The following is a 19,250-nucleotide window of genomic DNA, read 5'->3' on the forward strand; positions in this document are numbered from 1 at the left end:
GCATCTGACATGACTGAACTGTTGTAGCTCCTTCTTCTGTTGCAGGGCCTGCTGGTTGCCATTCTGTACTGCTTCGTCAACAAAGAGGTGAGACGGATGTGCTTTCATGTAAAGCACAACCTTCATTTAATCTCTGCTCTTGCTGCAGTTCCTTCCTTTCCCTTTTGTAGAGACGATAAATTAGACATGATTATGATCATCAGTGTTTCTGTCTCCAGCCTTGATCGGCCCGCTTATACCTCTGAAAGCTCCACCTTTGTTCAAGCTCCACTTTATTCTTTTGTCTACGAAGACACATCATCGTCCATCTATAATCTCCAAACTTTTAAATGTTTGGCAAGAGAGCGAGTCCATCTAATGAACTGCTCGGTGTCTTATTGAATCCTCATCACAAATCTTTGCGTGTCTGTCCTCTCTCTGCTGTCTCTCTCTCTCTGCGGTCCCATCGTCCCTCAGGTGCAGTCAGAGATACTGAAAAAGTGGAAGCGGTGGAAGCTGGGTAAGGACATCGATGAGGAGTACCGCCACACCCACAGCCACACGCCGCACATCAAGAGCGGCAGCATCGGCAATCCACCCTATCCCCACGAAGACAACGGCAGCGACCCTGGTGGTGACTCGCCTCGCCTCAATGAAGCGGACAGAGAACCCTCGTGCACCGCCGCACCTGAGGAGAACCGCGCGCTCGTCGTCTGCTACAGCAACGGGGCGGGGAAAGGCGGGCCCGCCAATAGCAAGCACACCCTGCAGTTCTCTTTCCTGCCACACCGAGGCGCCGGCAGTCATGTGAGCGCTGCCACAGAGGACGCGTGTCTGGAGGAGAGGGCGCAGTGTGGCACATACCCCCTGGAAGGAGAGGAGACTAATGTCTGAGGACGACCTGCTCTGAGGCCGAAAACTCTCACGGATTGTGCTTATCGCTGTTTCAAATCAGTGTCCGTCATGCGCCAACGAGGAAGTCACCCACGTGGATCTTTGAACCCGCCCAGCTGCAAATTAATATTTATTGAATTGGGGACGTTAAGTGAAAAAGCACTTTTTGACTTGAGACATTAGGAATGCTAAAAAAAAGAAACTATATTGGTGTCCAGGGTGATTACGTGAGTGTGTGTGTGTGTGTGTGTGTGTGTGTGTGTGTGTGTGTGTGTGTGTGTGTGTGTGTGTGTGTGTGTGTGTGTGTGTGTGTGTGTGTGTGTGTGTGTGTGTGTGTGCGTGCGTGTGTGTGTGTATGTGTGTGTTTGTGGAGGACACCAACCCTGCTCACACCTTTCCATATGTAGCCTCCCGCTGTTGTCGTTGTGAGTCACACTGGTGTTGTTTGTGTGTTTGCAGCAATGGATGCTTTTTACTCCTAAAAGGAAGCTCTCAAAAGTCTCAATTTTATTTTATTTTCATTTTTGCACACATGAAACTGAACGTGGACTTGAGCATGCATGACTCATGTCTTGTTCATCAGGATTGAAGGTGGAACTGAGAGACTGCTGAGGTAGAGAGGATGGAATCCTCCTCACAGAGACTGTGATGTGTAAGTTATTCTGCTTTTAAATGGACAAAGCCAAACAGGAAGTAATAATATACCATGATTCCACTATTTCATGCACATTCCTTCCCTCCCTTTTTATCTATAATTCCCTTCGGCTTCTTTCGACAGCTTCTCCTGACTGAATGTATGTGAACAATGGATAAATATTGGTGAAACAATATTTAAGTGTATGTATGTAAATAGGAATATGCCAACAGCACTTGCATTTATCCAGCGAGGACACTTTCATTTAATTCTTGATTTCTCTTCCTTGACACGCATTTAGTAAATTGGATGAAAAGCAATTTGGCAACCGTGATATTTGGTGTTTCACATGAACTCAAGTACCTCCAGGTCACCAATCACCATCCTTCTTCAATCTGCTCCAATCATGTCCACACAGCTTCACGCTGTTTCAGTCATACAGCATTCTGGAGGAAAACACAGAACAAGAAGAAGTCCTTCGATGTGCCAGAAAGGTTTTTAGTTTCACGATATAACGAGTGAACATGTTTTGTTAAAAAGAGCACCATATTAACAACAGAGGAGCCAGCTGATGATTGATTTTTGTTTTTCTTCTATGGATTGAATCAGGGCTCATATTTCATGACTCTGAAAGCAAAATGTGCCACACAGAACCACTTTTATAATCCTGGATTCAGAAAATTGACAAACTGAAACACGGATTAGTGTTTTAAAACATGATTCAGTTCAGAAATATATATAAATATGACTGATTTCAGTCGCCGGAGAACGAACTAGGATTTTCACAAAGGTATTAATGATGAACTTCTTGATCAAAGATTGTAAACAAATATTCAGTTTGGTGTGCGAGAGAGATCACTGTACTCTGTAAATATTGCTGAAGCTATTATAAAGACAAGGGCGGGGGGGGGGGGGTATACTGTGTTTTTGCTTGCAGTCCAGGTGACTCAAAAAGTAGCATAAACTTGACAAATTATCTTGAGAAAAGACTCAAAACATGATTGTACCTGTGCTTGTATTTAAAATGTTGCAGTTTTCAGAATGGGTCCAAAGCAAACAATGTCATGAAGTTTTTTATAAAAGCTAAATGTTTGCATCTCATACGTCTCCTTGGGTCCATTTAAACAAAGTGTCAGTGTATTGTGTCCATTCAACATATGAGTGTCATTCCTCCAGTCATGCAGTGCGTCTACAGGCTGTGAGCTGGCCGGCTTTTGAGCAAAAAAAGCAAGTCGAGTAAGTAAACTCTGGAAAAACATGTTTCAAATTTGGCTGAAAAATTAGACAAATGAATTCATCTGTGTGTGCAGTTATCTCACATCACGGTTGACCGCAAAGCCCATCAGTGGACTTACTATAAACCGACACAACTATAAACGACTGCAACATGAAATGATAACGACTCCTCTGTGTGTTGTTGGGGGATAATAAGTTCCCAGCTCATGAATTATGCATGTCCCCGATAACGTGCGTGTACGTGTGTTCTTGTGTGTGATTGATCTAGAAATCTCTCTGAAACACCTCCCTCCCTCCTCATGCTCGTATTTACATAATACAGAGTACATTAAGCACCGGAGGCGGCTCTCTGCGCGGCAGCAGGAAATATTAGCTGTGGACGGCTCACAATGTCTCTCAGGGGAATCGCCGGACTTATTTATATGTAAAGACAGAATGAGCTCAGTATGCATTGGAGAAGTTTGAATTAAAGGGTTGGAGTCAGGTCTTTTACCTCTCTTATGTGGATGTATTGCACATGTTTATTCCGAGAATAACCATTGCCATTTAGAAATAAAGAAGATTTTGATTTTGGTATTTAATTATAGTTGCTTGTTTGACTGCAGTCAGTCTCTCCCTTGCTCGGACCTCACCCATCTTCAGTATAATGCATGTTGTGTTACACCCCTTTAAGAGCAAATGTCAAACATGTGGTCTTTGAGGTGATTTTGTATTTTTACCTTAAATCCATACAGAAATCTGTATTTTTACCTTTGTTGTGTGCTGCTCCTTTGACGTCAGCGTTGTGAGACCAGGCTCCATTGAGAAGCAACAGTTTGTTGTCGTGCAAACACTGTTCAGCATATGTAGAAGCCCTGGATGTGCTTACGGGCACAGAAGTTGTGTATTGATTCTTACCGAAGCAATTCAATTTAAATGAGTGAATCGCAGCACAAATGAATCACCTTGAGTGAAAACCTATTTCATATTAGTGTTTGATTACTTTACTCTGAACGCTTAGTGGACACGAATGAAGAAATATATCTGCAAACAGCCTCACTGCTTTTTTCATTTCATACCCTTATGTGTGCAGGCCCATCATGATCACCAAGAATCTCACCAAAATGCATATTGCTTACTGATTCCTAGAGAGCTACCAGAGGCTCATTTCCTAAAAGCCAGACAAAAAAAGGACTCAAAATTACGAAACCTAAGCTAAGATATTACACAAACAGGTCGTTATAGTTGATTTTGCGTTCCGTCTGCAGGAAACATCTATTTTATTTGTCATATTATTTTAACTCCTGGGACCAGCGAATGCTCCGGATTGGTCGTGATGCTCCAAGTCTGCAGGGAGGATTGTGGAAAACGCATTGGGTAATCGGAGGGTCACTGAAAACATCTTAGTGGTCAAAAATCCTCCACACATCCTGTAAAACTGCCCCTCAGGATACCTCTGCTAAAACCATCTGAGGAGTAGATCCCGCTAACTGGGAAAACATATTACAGCGATATTGTGATGCGTATTCCAGCACAGACCCACAGCTAAACCGATGTTGATTTCATTTTGACCACAAAAGATTATACTGAATGAGTTCCGTCTGCTTTTTCTGAATTCTGGTCCGTTTGAGTTCTTTCGAGTCCATCCGGCATGAGGTTTCTCTCACTTTCTGTTCAGAGACTTCTAGGAGCTCTAGCAGATCCACATTACTGAGTGCCGTCTTCAAAGCAAAAGCCTCCATAATTACTGGATGAATGATTGAAGGTATTATTTCATATTGAATGATTAAATATTTAAAGGCTCAATCCAACTTTTCCCTGACCTTTAGTGACTTGGATTTGGTTGGAAATCTCCAGCTTCATCATCACCTGTGTGTGTGTGTGTGTGTGTGTGTCTGTGTGTGTGTGTGTGTGTGTTGCAATGTCAGTGTCAGTGTGAACTCTGTCTTATCTCTTTCTGTCGCTGTAAATCCCGACTTCCTGTGAGTTATAACTGGATAGGAAGTCGTATACACGCGCCACACGAAGCCAGGAGATTTATTTTTGGGATGAGGACAAAAACACCTCGGAACAATGACGCAGCAATGACAAAGGAGCAGCACGGTGTAGGCATCAGTCAGCCGTGACAGGTCTATTGTGAAAAGTACTTCAGTCCAACAACAGGCAAAGACTGGGTGAGGTTTAACAGACCAAACAGAAGTGAAGTAAGAGGAAAACACATTGTTCACGTCTGTGTGAATAGTACGTGAGCGTCTGTGTTTGTGCGGCTGCGGTTTTGATACTGCAAAAAATCAGATCATGAGCACAATGCGATTTGGTCTGCGATACGAATCAAATGTTTTTATTTCCCGCTGCAACACTTCAGCTATAGCAGCCCTTCCCTTCATGCACAGAGGTACATACACACAACATAGTCAGAGATCAGATGTGTTTCTTCTAAACACCAACAATGAACTGAAGAATGTCAGCCTCCATCCTGCACATTTTAACTGGAGTGTTTTTATAACTTCATTTTATAAATTGAGTTTGTTGACAGTAAGTCAACTCATCTTTCACAAGACTGAACATCGAGACTATGAGTCAACAGTCCTGCCGGTGTAACAGCTGTTTGAAGCCGTGTTGGCACACTGGTGGTTTGAGAGTGGTGTCTGTGGGTGTTAGCGTTAGCCTGTAACCGTCACGCTCCTGCAGTCTGCATGTTACCTCTCCACTGTCTTGTGGTGTACCGCAGGGCTCGGTTCTGGGGCCTCTGTTATTTTCCCTGTATCTGTTACCTTTGGGACCGATCATAAAAAGCTATAATGTGTCCTATCACTTATATGCAGATGACATCCAACTCCATCTGTCATTCAAACCCAGCGAGGCATTCACATTAACTAGGCTCCTGGACTGTGTCAATGCCATCAGAGACTGGACGGCAGAAAACTGCCTGCAACTCAATGACTCTAAGACGGAGGTCCTAGTTATTGCTCCAGAGGAGTTTGTCCCCATGATCAGGCAGATTATTAGTCCACTCTCCTCTGCTGCCCATTGCAACCTGCGCAATCTTGGGATTTTCTTTGATCGATCCATGTCGTTTGACCCTCATGTTAAGCAGCTGTCCAGGTCATGTTTCATCCATCTAAGAAATATCAGTAAACTGAGATCTGTAGTATCAACACCTGAATTAGAAATGATCATACACACATTTATCTCTTCACGCATTGACTACTGCAACTCACTTTTCACATCACTCAGTGTATCTGCTCTTAACCGTCTGCAGGTCATCCAAAATGCTGCCGCCAGATTACTCACCAGGACAAATCGACGGTCTCACATCACCCCCGTACTCCGATCTCTCCACTGGCTTCCTGAAGCATCTCGGATACACTTTAATACACTTTTTTGCCTGCTGCTCTGCCTGCAACTCTGCGCCTCACAGATACTGTGAATACTTTTAAAGCCAGCTCTGTGTAGATAATTTATTGACCCTTGGGTCACATTGTGTTTTTTATGCTTTTAAATGTCTGCTCTGTTAAGCACTTTGTGATACTACTGTCTGTGAAAAGCGCAATATAAATAAAATTCATTCATTCATTCATTCATGTCAAAGTGTCCACGATTGCTCATAAATGAAAGGGTTTAAATGCAGATTTCAACATGCTCACAATGGAGACGCTGATATGTCGATGTTATATGATGTTTAGCTCGTTCACCATATTAGTTCCGCGTGTTAGCATGCTAACATTGACTAAATAGCACAAAACACAAACTCTGCAGATTGGTTTTCGTGTTTGCCACGACTAAAGAAACAAGTTGACAGAAATTTCTCAAAATGGTATTGAATCACAGCAAAAGGTTGTCAGACACATTCTGTTGAAACAAGAGACGAGCTTGGTTTAATAGTGCAGCCTCCTTGTCATCCTTATTTGTGCTAAAACACGTTTTTACAGTTTTTCTGTGCCCCAGAAGCCTTTGAGAGACGAAGAGGGACAGATCTGCTTTCACCCGCCGTGCGAGTGCTGTGTGAAGTAGTTTGAACCGTGGACCCAGAGTTGCAGTTGTCTGTTCTTTCGTAACACTCGGACTGTGTTTTGGTTGCTCTGACTAAACTTTTCCCATCATCTGTGTTCTCCTGCGTCTGGAGATCCCTGAAGAGCCGTCACGCGCACGTACCTCGACGACACTGGTCCTGCAGGCCGAGCCACTGATACAGAGTGCAGATGACTCATTCAGTCCTTTTCATATGTAACAGCAATAGAAACAGACAGAGATAGATGGGGATTCTTCCGTGGCTCAGACTTCCATAACTGCTAATGACTTGTCGGCTGCTGCACCTCTTGCCAGTAAAATGATTTCTCCTTGACCCTGAGTCAGACTAACTCGACTCCTTGAACACCCTTGTCTCTTTAGATGAGCTGCACGTCTTTCTTCATCTCGCACACATGTCCTCTGAATTTCAATTAGTAAGAGAGAAGAGATTGGCCATCACAACCACATAACATATCAGACATTGATTGATATGACCATTGATTACCCAAATCACAGCGTGTGGAGAAGGGAAGAGTATGCTTGAGAAAAGCTAATTAATTACATATAATCAAACGGCTTACTGCTGACAGGAAGCACAAATTACTTAGGAACAAAATGAATGACATCATTATCCTACTCACTGCCAGGGGTGGAAATTACAAATCACACTCGCTGTCGTTACCGTAATTAAGTCGTTTTCCGTGTACTAAATATCTGTATGCTTAAGTAGCCTACTGTGTATCACTACTGTTTCAGAATTGTACTTCGTTAATTATATTTTTATTATTTGTTACATGTTTGAAGTAAATAAATACATATATAATGGAACAAAAGGATTGACACTGTCTATTCATATTCATCAACAGGAATCTCATTAGTTTATAACTGTATGAAAATAATCGTTAAACCAGTGCAACATAAGCACATTGTTGGTTTTCATGGACGGCTGAATGGTGCGTGACTTTAAATGTTGCCGCCGCAAGGAATTATGGTTAAAAAATAATGTTGCGTCTATCTTAATTAATGACTGATTTAATGAACCAAGTGACACACTCACGATGATCGCGAGTTACATTCCACGTAATTGCATTTGTCTTTTCCTAACAAATGCAATTACATGACAGCAGATTTATTTTTAGCAGCTTTATTTTTTTTTAAAGTTTTTAAAAAATTTGAGTTTTTAAAAAATTGGATTATTGCAGGAATTAAGCTCTGTGGCAAACACTCGGTTTTTCAGATAATCTTCACAAATTAACAACATTTTTATGATTTTTGAAGAGCGAAAGCAATTGGAAATAAAAAGCTAACGTTGGGCGATCAAAAAACTACACCTTGGCCACATGAACACAATGAGGCTGCGACAGCAGACCGGTCTGTTGATCGCTCTGTAGTTCATTTAGCCACTTGTTAGCCAATGCCTATTTTAAGACACGTCAAAGCTTCAATACTCACGTGTCTCTTTTTATTGAGTAGTAATCCACTGATTTTACACATCAAAACCTCTTTTCTAGGTATGCGATGCACTGCTCAGCCTGTGAAAACTGGTTTGTAATGTCCTCTGGAGGAGCTTTGTCAAGTCGAAGTAAAAAACCCAGAGGATAAAATCAGGGTCATCTCTTGGTATAGAGAGTATAAAAAGCCTAATTTCAGCCGACAGTTTAAGGATGTTTAGGGACGGTCTCAGTAAGAGATGCTATAGTGTTGCTCTATTTTAAGTGGAGTATCCAGGGGTTTTGGACCTAAACACAGGATATAGTCAGGATCCTGAATTGATTTTTGAGTTCTTCTCTGGAGTAGGTTTTTTTAATAGTGCGTACTCCTCATCTCTGCTCAGATGCCGTGGATGTGGGACAGAAACTAGCTTGCCCGGCCACGTGATTCAAACTGTCAAAACAGCAACCTCTCAGCTGAGAACAGACCTCATCTGATTACGTATGAATTCAACTCGATGTACTGTATTGGCAGTCATCGGGTCCCTTGAGGACCTCTGCTATGTTAAAGCGCGACTCTTATCTGCCCTCTCATGCTGCGGCCTGTATAAACAGCAGCACATTTTAGGAGCAATGTGTCCAAAGACTCTGCAGTGTTTGTTCTAGGTTTCATTAATGACAAACCATTTCAGAGGTCAGTTAGCGGTCACCCACCCCTTAATAATCCCATTAGGGTGTGTGTGTGTGTGTGTGTGTGTGTGTGTGTGTTGAGGGTCGGGGCTAAGCTAAGACATGCAGTGTTCAGAGGTCAGTTTCGTGAATGTAAGCACTGAAAGTCTAGTAAACTGCATGTCTGTATGTATCTGAGTGTGTTCGTGTGGTGGAGCTCATCATCACAGCACGTTCCTCTACATGTGGATAGAGGAAACAGCCTGCCATATTTTAAAATGCAAAGCCATATTTTAAAATGCAAAGCCATATTTTAAAATGCAAAGCCATATTTTAAAATGCAAAGCCATATTTTAAAATGCAAAGCCATATTTGGCACGGATGGGATCTCAAAGTCAAAGAGTTGCAGGATGAGATGACATTCCCACAGGGACCATTCGAAGGCATCAAAGCCGCCTGGCCCTCTGACCTTATCCAGTTCTATTACAGACAGCGAAGAAACAGCAGAGACCAAAAAAAATACTTTGATTCTGTTGGAGGAGACAATGTGTAAAATGAAAGAAGAGGTACTGGTACTGCATATGCATGCAAGTATTGTCCTTCAGCTTCCTGGTTGCATGGCAAGTGCTGTTGAATGGCTCACTTCCAGATAGGCCCACTGTTTAAAAAAAACAAAAAACAAGCAACCTATCATGATCCTGACTATAATTCTGATCATTATGCTTTTGTTGTGTTGCATAATGACGATACATTATCTTTGAATTGTTGAGTTCTATATCTCTGTTTTTAGCTACCATCATGATCTCACACAGGCCTAAACCGTCACAGTTTAAACTTTGTCCCCCACAGGCTTCTGAAGAGCCGTCGTGAGGCTGTTTCCCTGTGTTTCCAGCCAATCAGCTGCTCGCGTCACATTTACAGATGTGAGAGTGGTTTCATCTGTGGATTACATGCACTTAAATGCATTTGCACACCTGCAGAAAATGCTAAATCTGAGGTGGATGAGAAAGCACGAATAATGAAACACTTGCACTCAAGGAGAAGTATTGCACATTGCATTCAAAATCACTTGAAATGGTGAAGTATCTGAGATAGAAACTGTGTTCTCAAGTATGCATCGAGAACATGCGTCTTCATTATGCATGCTGTATAACGAGGAGTGAGACCTGCTGTATGTGTGTGTGTGGGAGGAATAATTATGAGGCTCATCATCATGTGTAAATAATAACGGTCACAGTAATCTGTAATCTCTGAGTAAGCGTGTGACTGCAGTGTGCTCACCTCTAAAATAATCTTCGTGTTGCTCTTCGGTGTCCCCAAGGCTCTTCCCCATTGTGCTGCCAGTGCAGCATTTAGTGCTGGTGGCCACAACGGTCAGCTGGTCATCATCATGTCTGAGTAACTCAAACCATCAACCTTCTTTGTATCTGTTTATGTTTAGTTGAGCCCTTTGTAAAATTCTGCTGAATTTCGATGTGAAGAGGAAGAGGGCTTTTTTAAATTATTCTTTATGATATTTTCATTCAGTGTATGAGGCTCCAGGGTCAGTTATGCATGCAGAGAGAACAGGCGTCTGTGGAGGATTTAGACTGCCAATAAGCCAAATCAACATGAATTAATTAAGGAGATAAACAGTGTGCATGTTTTGTTTAGTTTCATAACCCTCAGCTGCGCATTGACGCCATCCCTCCTCCTCGTCCCTTCATCCTCTCTCTGTCTGTTTCCCTTGCTGCTGGCGCTGTTCTCCTCGTTCTCTACTTACTCACTCCTCGGTTACTCACTCAGTACCAATCATTTCTGTCTCTATTAACTCCTTTAATTCCTCAGAGAGGAACTGCTGACGCATGGGGTTCAAAGCCTATGAAACATGACTTGTTGTCAGAGCAGTGTCAGGGCTCTGTGTTGAGACCAGCTCCATTATTCAACATGTTTCTCAGCAGCCGCACTGACGAGTTGGAGCTGATATTCATTGGAGGTGAAACTGCATGGCTCCTTCCTTCGCTGTCTATCCTTCTGTTGTTTTAATCTTGAGTTGTGAATAATTAAAAAAGAGAAGTCCTTGAATGAAGTGAATCACGAAACACCTTCGGGATGTGTGTGTGTGTGTGAATCAAACTAACTGCTCTCACTTTGGGGGACGAAAAGGTTGGAAAAAGAAAAGGTTAAGGTTCTTATCTGGACATGTTAGTGTGCATGTGTGGCTAACTGGTTTTCCAGTGATTCGCCTCGGGTTGATCTGAAAGCCTGTAACGTTGGAGAAAGATTGAAAAAGAGAGAATGAAGGGGCTGAACACACAAGAGAGGCAGCGGTGACATCAACTGCTCCCTTAAGACATACACTTCATGAAAGAATTAATTCCACAGTTGCTTTGGGCTTGTTTAATATTTGGATGCTAATTTAGTTGTTTCTGTCTTCCTCACGGCGGTAATTATAATAATGGGCTCATATAAGTGACATTGGCTGTGGGTTACACATTTGCATATAGTGAGAATTCCACTTATGACTGTGTAGTCTTTTCTTTTCTTTTTTCTTTGATTAACTCCGTAGCAACAGACATGAGAAGCATTTTATCTGAAAGCCTGCAGCGCAGAGGAACGCGGCAGCTTGTGTCATTTGTCTGTGAAGGAGAGCGAGGCTCTTGCTGGTGAGATGTGAGCGTTGCCAGATATCTCAGAGAAGCAGTCAGCCCGGAAGAAAATGGCTTTAATGATATCGGTAAACAACATATAATGGCGTTGAACCAAGCGCGTTACAAAACGACTTAAACATCAATTATCTTTGATAATGCCACATATTTAAGAGTGGCTTCCCACAGCTCAAAACACTTCCAGCATATAAAAGAGTTAATTGATGAAGAAAACAAATGAAGGTAATAATGGCTGAGTGGTTTGTTTTATTGTCCTGTAAGCTGTGAGATTGATTCTATGAGGGTTTGACACAAGGCTTTCTTTTTGAGGATGAAGGAATCATCAGTGAGAACTGAAAGAAAAGCCAATGACGTTTGTGATTGGAGCTGTTTCCAACACAGTAAATGTTTTTAGTCTTTTGATCATCGAGCACAGTAAGTTATTGAGTATTCAGTCTTATTGAAATGGATGTTTGAACTGGCAGTCTTTCATTATTATCTGCATAATCTGCGTTTCACTTAAAACCTCTCAAACCCTTTGTTGCTGTGGTAATAGGGAGTAACAATGTCGAGTGAGTCAGAAACCCGTGTGTGTGTGTGTGTGTGTGTGTGTGTGTGTGTGTGTGTGTGTGTGTGTGCGTGTGTGTGTGTGTGTGTGTGTGTGAAAATGGTTGTTATGACTTTTGTCTTACATCAAAGGTCTTGTAACCCGTCCTTTGCCTCATGCTTGTCAATTTTATTTACTTTTATGTAATAAAACCAGGTCCAGGCAACAACATCTCTGACGGTTAGAAAGAAATGGTTTGGAATGCGACCTACAGTCGTAACGTCATGTGACTTAGTGGCGTTGCGTAAATTCCTGATGCAACAAATCCTGAGTTGAGAGAGTCAATGAATGCAATGCAACAATCATTCTGCATGCTTCTCTTTTGTTGTCCATTTCATTGTTTATTTTATTTTGTTCAAATTTGATTGACTTTTCTCTTCTGTAGGATATACTATGAATGCAAACTGAGATGGATTGGCAAGAGGCGGATTTGTCCGTCTTTTTGTTGTCTTGGCTGACAAACATGAATGCTGATGATGTAAAGACGGAGAGGATTCATTCTTCCTAAAACATCCATATGCCACATGCAAACACACTGGACACCCAAAAGTTAACATTCTTACTGTCAAATTGATTAGAAACAATAGTCAGCAGCCATTATCTAATCCTTCTTGGTCATATAAACAATAGAGGTTTCCACAAGCTTCTACTCAGTAATTCATGTATCACTTAACTTTAATTCACCTTCAACAGCAGACAGATGTACTCGGTGTGAAGATGCACTCGATACATAAACACTGAATCACTTTAATAACATTGCGTTTTGATAGTTTTGATATATACGGTGGGATAACATGATATCTCATTACGCAGCCAATCAAGTTGTCCTTCTCCCTGCGCTCTGCCGGTCCTCAGTTTTGTCCTTCTTTGATCCAAGTTTGACTTTTTCCTCAGTGTGTGTGCACCCACTTTCACTTGTGTCATTTCGAAGTGCTTCGCGCCCTCCTCAGTGATCCAGGTGTTTCCGAGAGGCCGGCTGGTTTTATGACTCATCAATGAGAGGGAATGTATCTGCCAAGTCTTGCATGAAATGACAAACTGACGGTCAAGTGTTCACCTCAGTGTAACATATTCAAATAATCATGAAAAATCATGATTATGATCATTGAGCAAGCGTAACTGTGTGTGTGTGTGCGTGTGGGTGTGTGTGTGTGTGTGTCTTTAATTGCTCCACTGTCCTCAGGCATTCAGAACTCTGTAAAAAATGTAATTTGTTCCTGGAAATAACAGGAATATCAATATATTAAAAATGGAAGATTAGATTAAAAGGCAAGACTTGGTTAACTATAGAGGCTATAGTTTTCACCATCACATTTCATAAATCAGTAAGTAAATCAGTAAGTAAATCAGCCTGAGAGGATTTTTTTTCTGTGAATCTTATTTCATTATTAGAAATGTAAATCATCCACAGAGCAAGTTGAATACATGGAATGGAATACAAAATAAAGAGCCTCACTTGTTGTATGTTTAGAGACATTTTTTCTTCAAAATATTGTATAGTTATATTTTATGCATTCAAGATTCAAAAAGTAGTGCACTCAGGTTTAGGATTTCCCTTTACTGATGCCTGTGACTATTGGTGCTTGCATAAAATGAACACTTAAAATTGATTCTTTTGGGGGTTTGTTTTAGTGAGCGACAGTACAGTAAACTACAGATACCAGAGACAGGAAGCAGTGTGTGAGATCCGCTGAATAACGGAAGATATCTATCGCCCCCGTGTGGACATCAGGTGTTACTACAGCCACAGATCTTTGCCACAAGGCAAAGATCATTCTTCAGGAGATGTGTAGGCGAGGCACAAGTTGGGACGATCTTCTCTCAGATGATGGGAACAGTGGAGAAGAGATCTAGCTCAACTCGATAATCTCACCACATCCCGCACTTACTCGCCTGCTGGAGACTCCCCAATGGTTCCTAATACTTTCTCCAAAAGGCTTGTGAGCTGACTTAGTTTACGAAGGTTTTCCACTTTCAAGATAGCAACGGTCAAAATGCTGAACTTGAGGCTTAAGAAACAACAGTGGGACGGGTCACAGAGAGTACATGCACTGGGCCTGCAGTCTATGGCCTGTTGGCTGTGCTTCAATGTATTTCAGGGTCTGGTTGAGACGGGTTCATTTGCAGTTACTGGCCTTTGGGCGTCATGGATGTAGCTGAAGGTAATGTGGGAGAATGAAACCAGATACTATGGATCCACACGGTTTCAGGAATATGCGACTGCAGTTCAGTGAGTGATCACTTGTGATTGGATTTCACCACCTTATTCCCCTTTTGATTTTTTCTTTGCACACCTGCAAGAAGAGGTTGGGGAATGCCTTCTTGTTTTATGACTATCACATTCTTCTTCCTTCCTCGCTCTCTTTTAGTCTCTGCTATCAAACATCCTGCCTGTATTGGCAACAGCTCAAACAAAACAGCAAGTTGCATCACATGGCCCTGATCAGACGGAGCAGGTTTTACAGGTTTTTTTGCAGTTTTCTGCGTCTTTTTTTAATATTGTTGTTCGGCCATGGTAATAAATTAATCGTTTTTTATGCTTTATCACAAAGCATAAAATGGACGACACTTAATAGCTTATGATACAATTTAAATTAATGACAACAACTTGTACAAATCTCATGTAGGCTACTGCACTAATTTGCCTCCTGCCGCATCTGCATGGTAACTATGGTTGGTAAGGTTATAGCCTCAGGTATCCAGCAAAAGAAAAACGTCTTTCTGCTCTGTGTTGAATCCATTCAACTTGAGGCGTTCAGGGCACTCCTGCTACAACACAAGGCTCACAGAGGCTGTCAGCTGCATAAAATGGGCCCAACAACACATTTTTGCAAGCTCACATTAGGCCCTACTGCAAGCCTCTGCATGACACATGAATCCATTTCATGCTAACACTATTCCCATCCAGGCAATGACTAAAGACAGCCCACACCCAGACACACGTAAATCACTGCTGAGACAAAGACAATGTAACATGCATATTTATGACGTTATCAGACATTGTCTTTCTACAGTTAATTAATGATTTCTAGGCTACACGTCGCCATCACACTCCGGGTCCATCGGTGTTCATTAAGTCCTTTGTTGGAGTTGTTCGATTCAACACGCGGTTAGATGCATGCTAATGTCAGCGTACATTTAACCCCGTGATTCAAGCTTTAAGGAGAAGTTAATCCCGGCCTGTTTATCCTTCCAGTGTTGTCCCACATCCATTTCAATCCCACGACAGCCGGTCTCTCTACAACACACACCACGCAGGCCTATATTCCGGCCGTGCCCGGTTCCCGTTGCCATGGAGATGACGTCATGCTGCAGCACCGGGTTGAACTGCGCAGCCGCGGACGGAGGGAAGGGCGGGAAAGAGAGCTTACTACGCAGGCGCGAGCTCTCGACGTAGCCACACAGCTCGTCCGCCATTCAGCCAGACAGTCGACGACAGCTAGGAGGAGCAGGACCGAACCCGCTGAAGAACCAGAGCCCGTCGTCAGCCCAGCTTCCTTTGTTTCTCCGTGAGACTCCTCACACACACACCACAGCAACAACATGCGTGAAATAGTGCACCTGCAGGCCGGGCAGTGCGGGAACCAGATTGGCGCAAAGGTAAGAAAACGCGCACACACGTCAACGGTAACGTTATATCGAGATATAACGGCTGTTAAACGGCTCTCGCTTTTATATGATTAGTGCGGGAACCAGATTGGCGCAAAGGTATGAAAACGCGCACACACGTCAACGGTAACGTTATATCGAGATATAACGGCTGTTAAACGGCTCTCGCTTTTATATGATTAGTGCGGGAACCAGATTGGCGCAAAGGTATGAAAACGCGCACACACGTCAACGGTAACGTTATATCGAGATATAACGGCTGTTAAACGGCTCTCGCTTTTATATGATTTTAAATCGAGCTGAACGGTGTTTATGTCGACGTGTCGGCCGATGCGAGGCCATGTTGTCCACAGGAAATACTAAATATGTCAAGCCAGCGGATTGCAAAGCGTGGTACATGGCTGAAGGCAGCGCACAATAGCATCCTTTAGGATGGGCGGTGGCAGCCGAGACAGCCCCCGCTGCCCCTTCGATGAGCGACAGCTCCTAAACTGCGCGTGTCTGGTTGAGGGGGGAGGGGAGGGGAGGGGTGTGGCTCAGACGCAGAACACAGCGCATCGTCTGCAGCCACCCAGATTTTCAACACACGCATAATTAAGTCATATTTTAACTGCAATGATAATAAACCCCCAATAGGCTGCTTTGCATCAAACAATGGGTTAAGCCTCATTTTCAGTGTAGATCAACCAATCTGCTGCAGACATCTGTGCACCAGATATTGATTTGATGAATCTGAATGACATTACAATTTTATTCTGGGGCTGCAGCTAAAAAGGGTTTTTATTCCTGATTAATCCGTCACTTGTTGTCTCAAATAATCGATTAATAATTTGATTTGATCATCAAATTTATGTCAATTCATTTTCTATCAGTTAACCTCCGCTCAAACCTTTTGTTACCACAAGAACAACCGTGTATATTTTAATAGTATGTTCTGTTTTTAGGGTGACGTTGTATGAATTACATTTTTATTTTTGATCCTCTAGTTCTGGGAGGTGATCAGCGATGAGCACGGCATCGACCCAACGGGAAGCTACCATGGCGACAGCGACCTGCAGCTGGACAGAATCAACGTCTACTACAACGAGGCATCAGGTCCGGACCGTGAAACACCACCTGGTGTTCTCGTGATGTGTCTTTTCTTTTCTAATAAAAAAAAAAAATGTATATATATTTTGACGCATGAATTTGTGTTTCAGGTGGGAAGTACGTGCCCAGGGCCATCTTAGTGGATCTGGAGCCTGGCACTATGGACTCTGTTCGCTCTGGCCCCTTCGGACAGATCTTCAGACCCGACAACTTTGTCTTTGGTATATGATCACACACACACACGATCATATAATTATGAGCATATTAGAGCGACTTGTTTTATTCCATTTAGAAACTATCCTTTATTTAATAAATAAATAATGAACGGATGCCTTTTGGCAGGATAAATAAGGCTCAATATTAACCCTTTACATCCAGGCCAGAGTGGAGCCGGTAACAACTGGGCAAAGGGCCACTACACAGAGGGAGCTGAGCTGGTGGACTCGGTCATGGACGTGGTGAGGAAGGAGGCTGAGAGCTGCGACTGTCTGCAGGGTTTCCAGCTCACACACTCCCTGGGCGGCGGTACCGGCTCTGGAATGGGAACTCTGCTCATTAGCAAGATCCGTGAGGAGTACCCCGACCGCATCATGAACACCTTCAGCGTGGTGCCCTCTCCTAAGGTACAGTGATCACCTGGCACTGCTGATGGGTGTTTTTTTTTTATTCCTTTTCTGACTTATCCCCCCTCCCCCACCCCTGACCTTTGCGTTTTCTACCTCCAGGTGTCGGACACTGTGGTGGAGCCCTACAACGCCACACTGTCCGTCCACCAGCTAGTAGAGAACACAGACGAGACCTACTGCATCGACAACGAGGCCCTGTATGACATCTGCTTTCGCACCCTAAAACTCACCACACCCACGTACGGAGACCTCAACCATCTGGTCTCTGCCACCATGAGCGGGGTGACAACCTGCCTGCGTTTCCCCGGCCAGCTCAACGCTGACCTCCGCAAACTGGCCGTCAACATGGTGCCCTTCCCTCGTCTGCACTTCTTCATGCCGGGCTTCGCCCCTCTCACCAGCAGAGGCAGCCAGCAGTACAGAGCCCTCTCCGTGCCCGAACTCACACAGCAGATGTTCGACGCCAAGAACATGATGGCCGCCTGCGACCCGCGCCACGGCCGCTACCTGACCGTGGCCGCCGTGTTCCGAGGCCGCATGTCCATGAAAGAGGTGGACGAGCAGATGCTGAACGTGCAGAACAAGAACAGCAGCTACTTCGTGGAGTGGATCCCGAACAACGTCAAGACAGCCGTGTGCGACATCCCGCCCCGCGGCCTCAAGATGGCCGCCACCTTCATCGGCAACAGCACGGCCATCCAGGAGCTGTTCAAGCGCATCTCTGAGCAGTTCACCGCCATGTTCCGCCGCAAGGCCTTCCTCCACTGGTACACCGGCGAGGGCATGGACGAGATGGAATTCACGGAGGCGGAGAGCAACATGAACGACTTGGTGTCAGAGTACCAGCAGTACCAGGATGCCACGGCTGAGGAGGGCGAGTTTGAGGAGGAAGGAGAAGAGGAGGTGGCCTAAGGCTGAAGCCAACTACGCTCGTCATAACTCAATCGATCCACTCATTTCACTCCTGATCAGTTCTCTTTCTGACTCCTCTTATCCTGCTGTTTCTGTTTGCCTCTCCTCTTCCTTCCACTTTCCTCCGGCCACAGCAGGATTCACTTTATTAACTCGCAGTGCTCATTAGGGGTGGGAATCGCCAGAGATCTCGCGATACTTCGATATTCGGTTGTATCGATTTCCCCTCCCACCCCTAATGCTCATATAGAGGTAGCTAACAACTGCTTGTGGTCTTTTGTCTGTAGCTTTCTGTTGATGTTCCAGTCAGCTTTCTGTTGATGTTCCAGTCAAACAGTACCTGGGCCAAGTGTTCAATAAAACCGTTCAATGCAAATTTGATCACTTGTCTAATTTGGCATTGATTGTAATAAATTTGTTGGAAAAATATCCCTTTGTGTGTTTGATGTTCTTCTCTGTGATACATTTTGAATTTTAATACATTTAAAAATGAAATGCACGCAATAGAAGACAATTGAGCCTTAAACCGTATTTATGTGTATAACGTGTTACTGACACAAAACAAATAGACTAATTTTGACTGAAATAGAACAAAAATAATCATAAAATCCTTTTATGATCAGATGTCAGAGTATGAAGGCAAACCAAAATGGAGACCTAGAGATGAGGCAGTACTGCTTGAACACCAGCAGGGGGCAGTGCTGATCTGTTCAGTGCCTCCGTCAGCAGGATGTGGAAGATCTTGATGCCTCTTACGACGAAACTTGAAACACCAAATGCTTTAAAGTCTTATTAGGAAAATGAAACAGATTTTGAAGCCTTTTTGTTTGATCAAGTGTAAGTAATCAGCTTTTCATGGAGACGACATAATATCAAGTATATCTTACTTAAAGCGATAAATGAAGTCTCATCTGAGTGTTCTTGTTCAAATACTTTAAGTATCTGTCA

At 43.4% G+C, this 19,250-nt stretch overlaps 2 protein-coding genes across 3 annotated transcripts in view; both read left to right on the forward strand.

Moving 5' to 3' along the window:
* The window catches only part of gcgrb (glucagon receptor b), a 24,971-nt gene extending 23,968 nt beyond the window's left edge, over positions 1-1,003 (forward strand). Inside the window, exons 13-14 of the mRNA XM_079278174.1 lie at positions 46-87; positions 457-1,003. Of these exons, the coding sequence (XP_079134300.1) occupies positions 46-87; positions 457-873 (459 nt within the window). The 3' untranslated portion in view covers positions 874-1,003. The remainder of the gene's footprint in view (positions 1-45; positions 88-456) is intronic.
* Positions 1,004-15,482: 14,479 nt separating this feature from the next.
* On the forward strand, positions 15,483-18,731 carry LOC306784503 (tubulin beta-4B chain-like). Of its 2 annotated transcripts, none has more exons than XM_079278529.1 (5): positions 15,483-15,666; positions 16,662-16,770; positions 16,875-16,985; positions 17,143-17,387; positions 17,490-18,731. In XM_079278529.1, exons 1-5 carry the CDS (start codon positions 15,610-15,612, stop codon positions 18,300-18,302), a joined length of 1,335 nt encoding a protein of 444 aa, XP_079134655.1. In that variant the 5' UTR covers positions 15,483-15,609; the 3' UTR covers positions 18,303-18,731. The 2 variants fall into 2 exon arrangements, with proteins under 2 accessions (XP_079134655.1, XP_079134656.1); XM_079278530.1 differs by lacking the exon at positions 15,483-15,666 and adding an exon at positions 15,863-15,882.
* Positions 18,732-19,250: the final 519 nt, after the last annotated feature.

The sequence above is a fragment of the Melanostigma gelatinosum genome, assembly GCF_949748355.1.
Source record: "Melanostigma gelatinosum genome assembly, chromosome: 11".
Taxonomy (NCBI): domain Eukaryota; kingdom Metazoa; phylum Chordata; class Actinopteri; order Perciformes; family Zoarcidae; genus Melanostigma; species Melanostigma gelatinosum.

Bases quoted from the DNA above. Each gene is read 5' to 3' on its own strand.
- LOC306784503 (XM_079278529.1), top strand. From the start codon at position 15,610: ATGCGTGAAATAGTGCACCTGCAGGCCGGGCAGTGCGGGAACCAGATT. The intron at 16,771-16,874 runs GTCCGGACCGTG...TTTGTGTTTCAG, and splicing joins CTACTACAACGAGGCATCAG to GTGGGAAGTACGTGCCCAGG. The intron at 16,986-17,142 runs GTATATGATCAC...CTTTACATCCAG, and splicing joins ACCCGACAACTTTGTCTTTG to GCCAGAGTGGAGCCGGTAAC.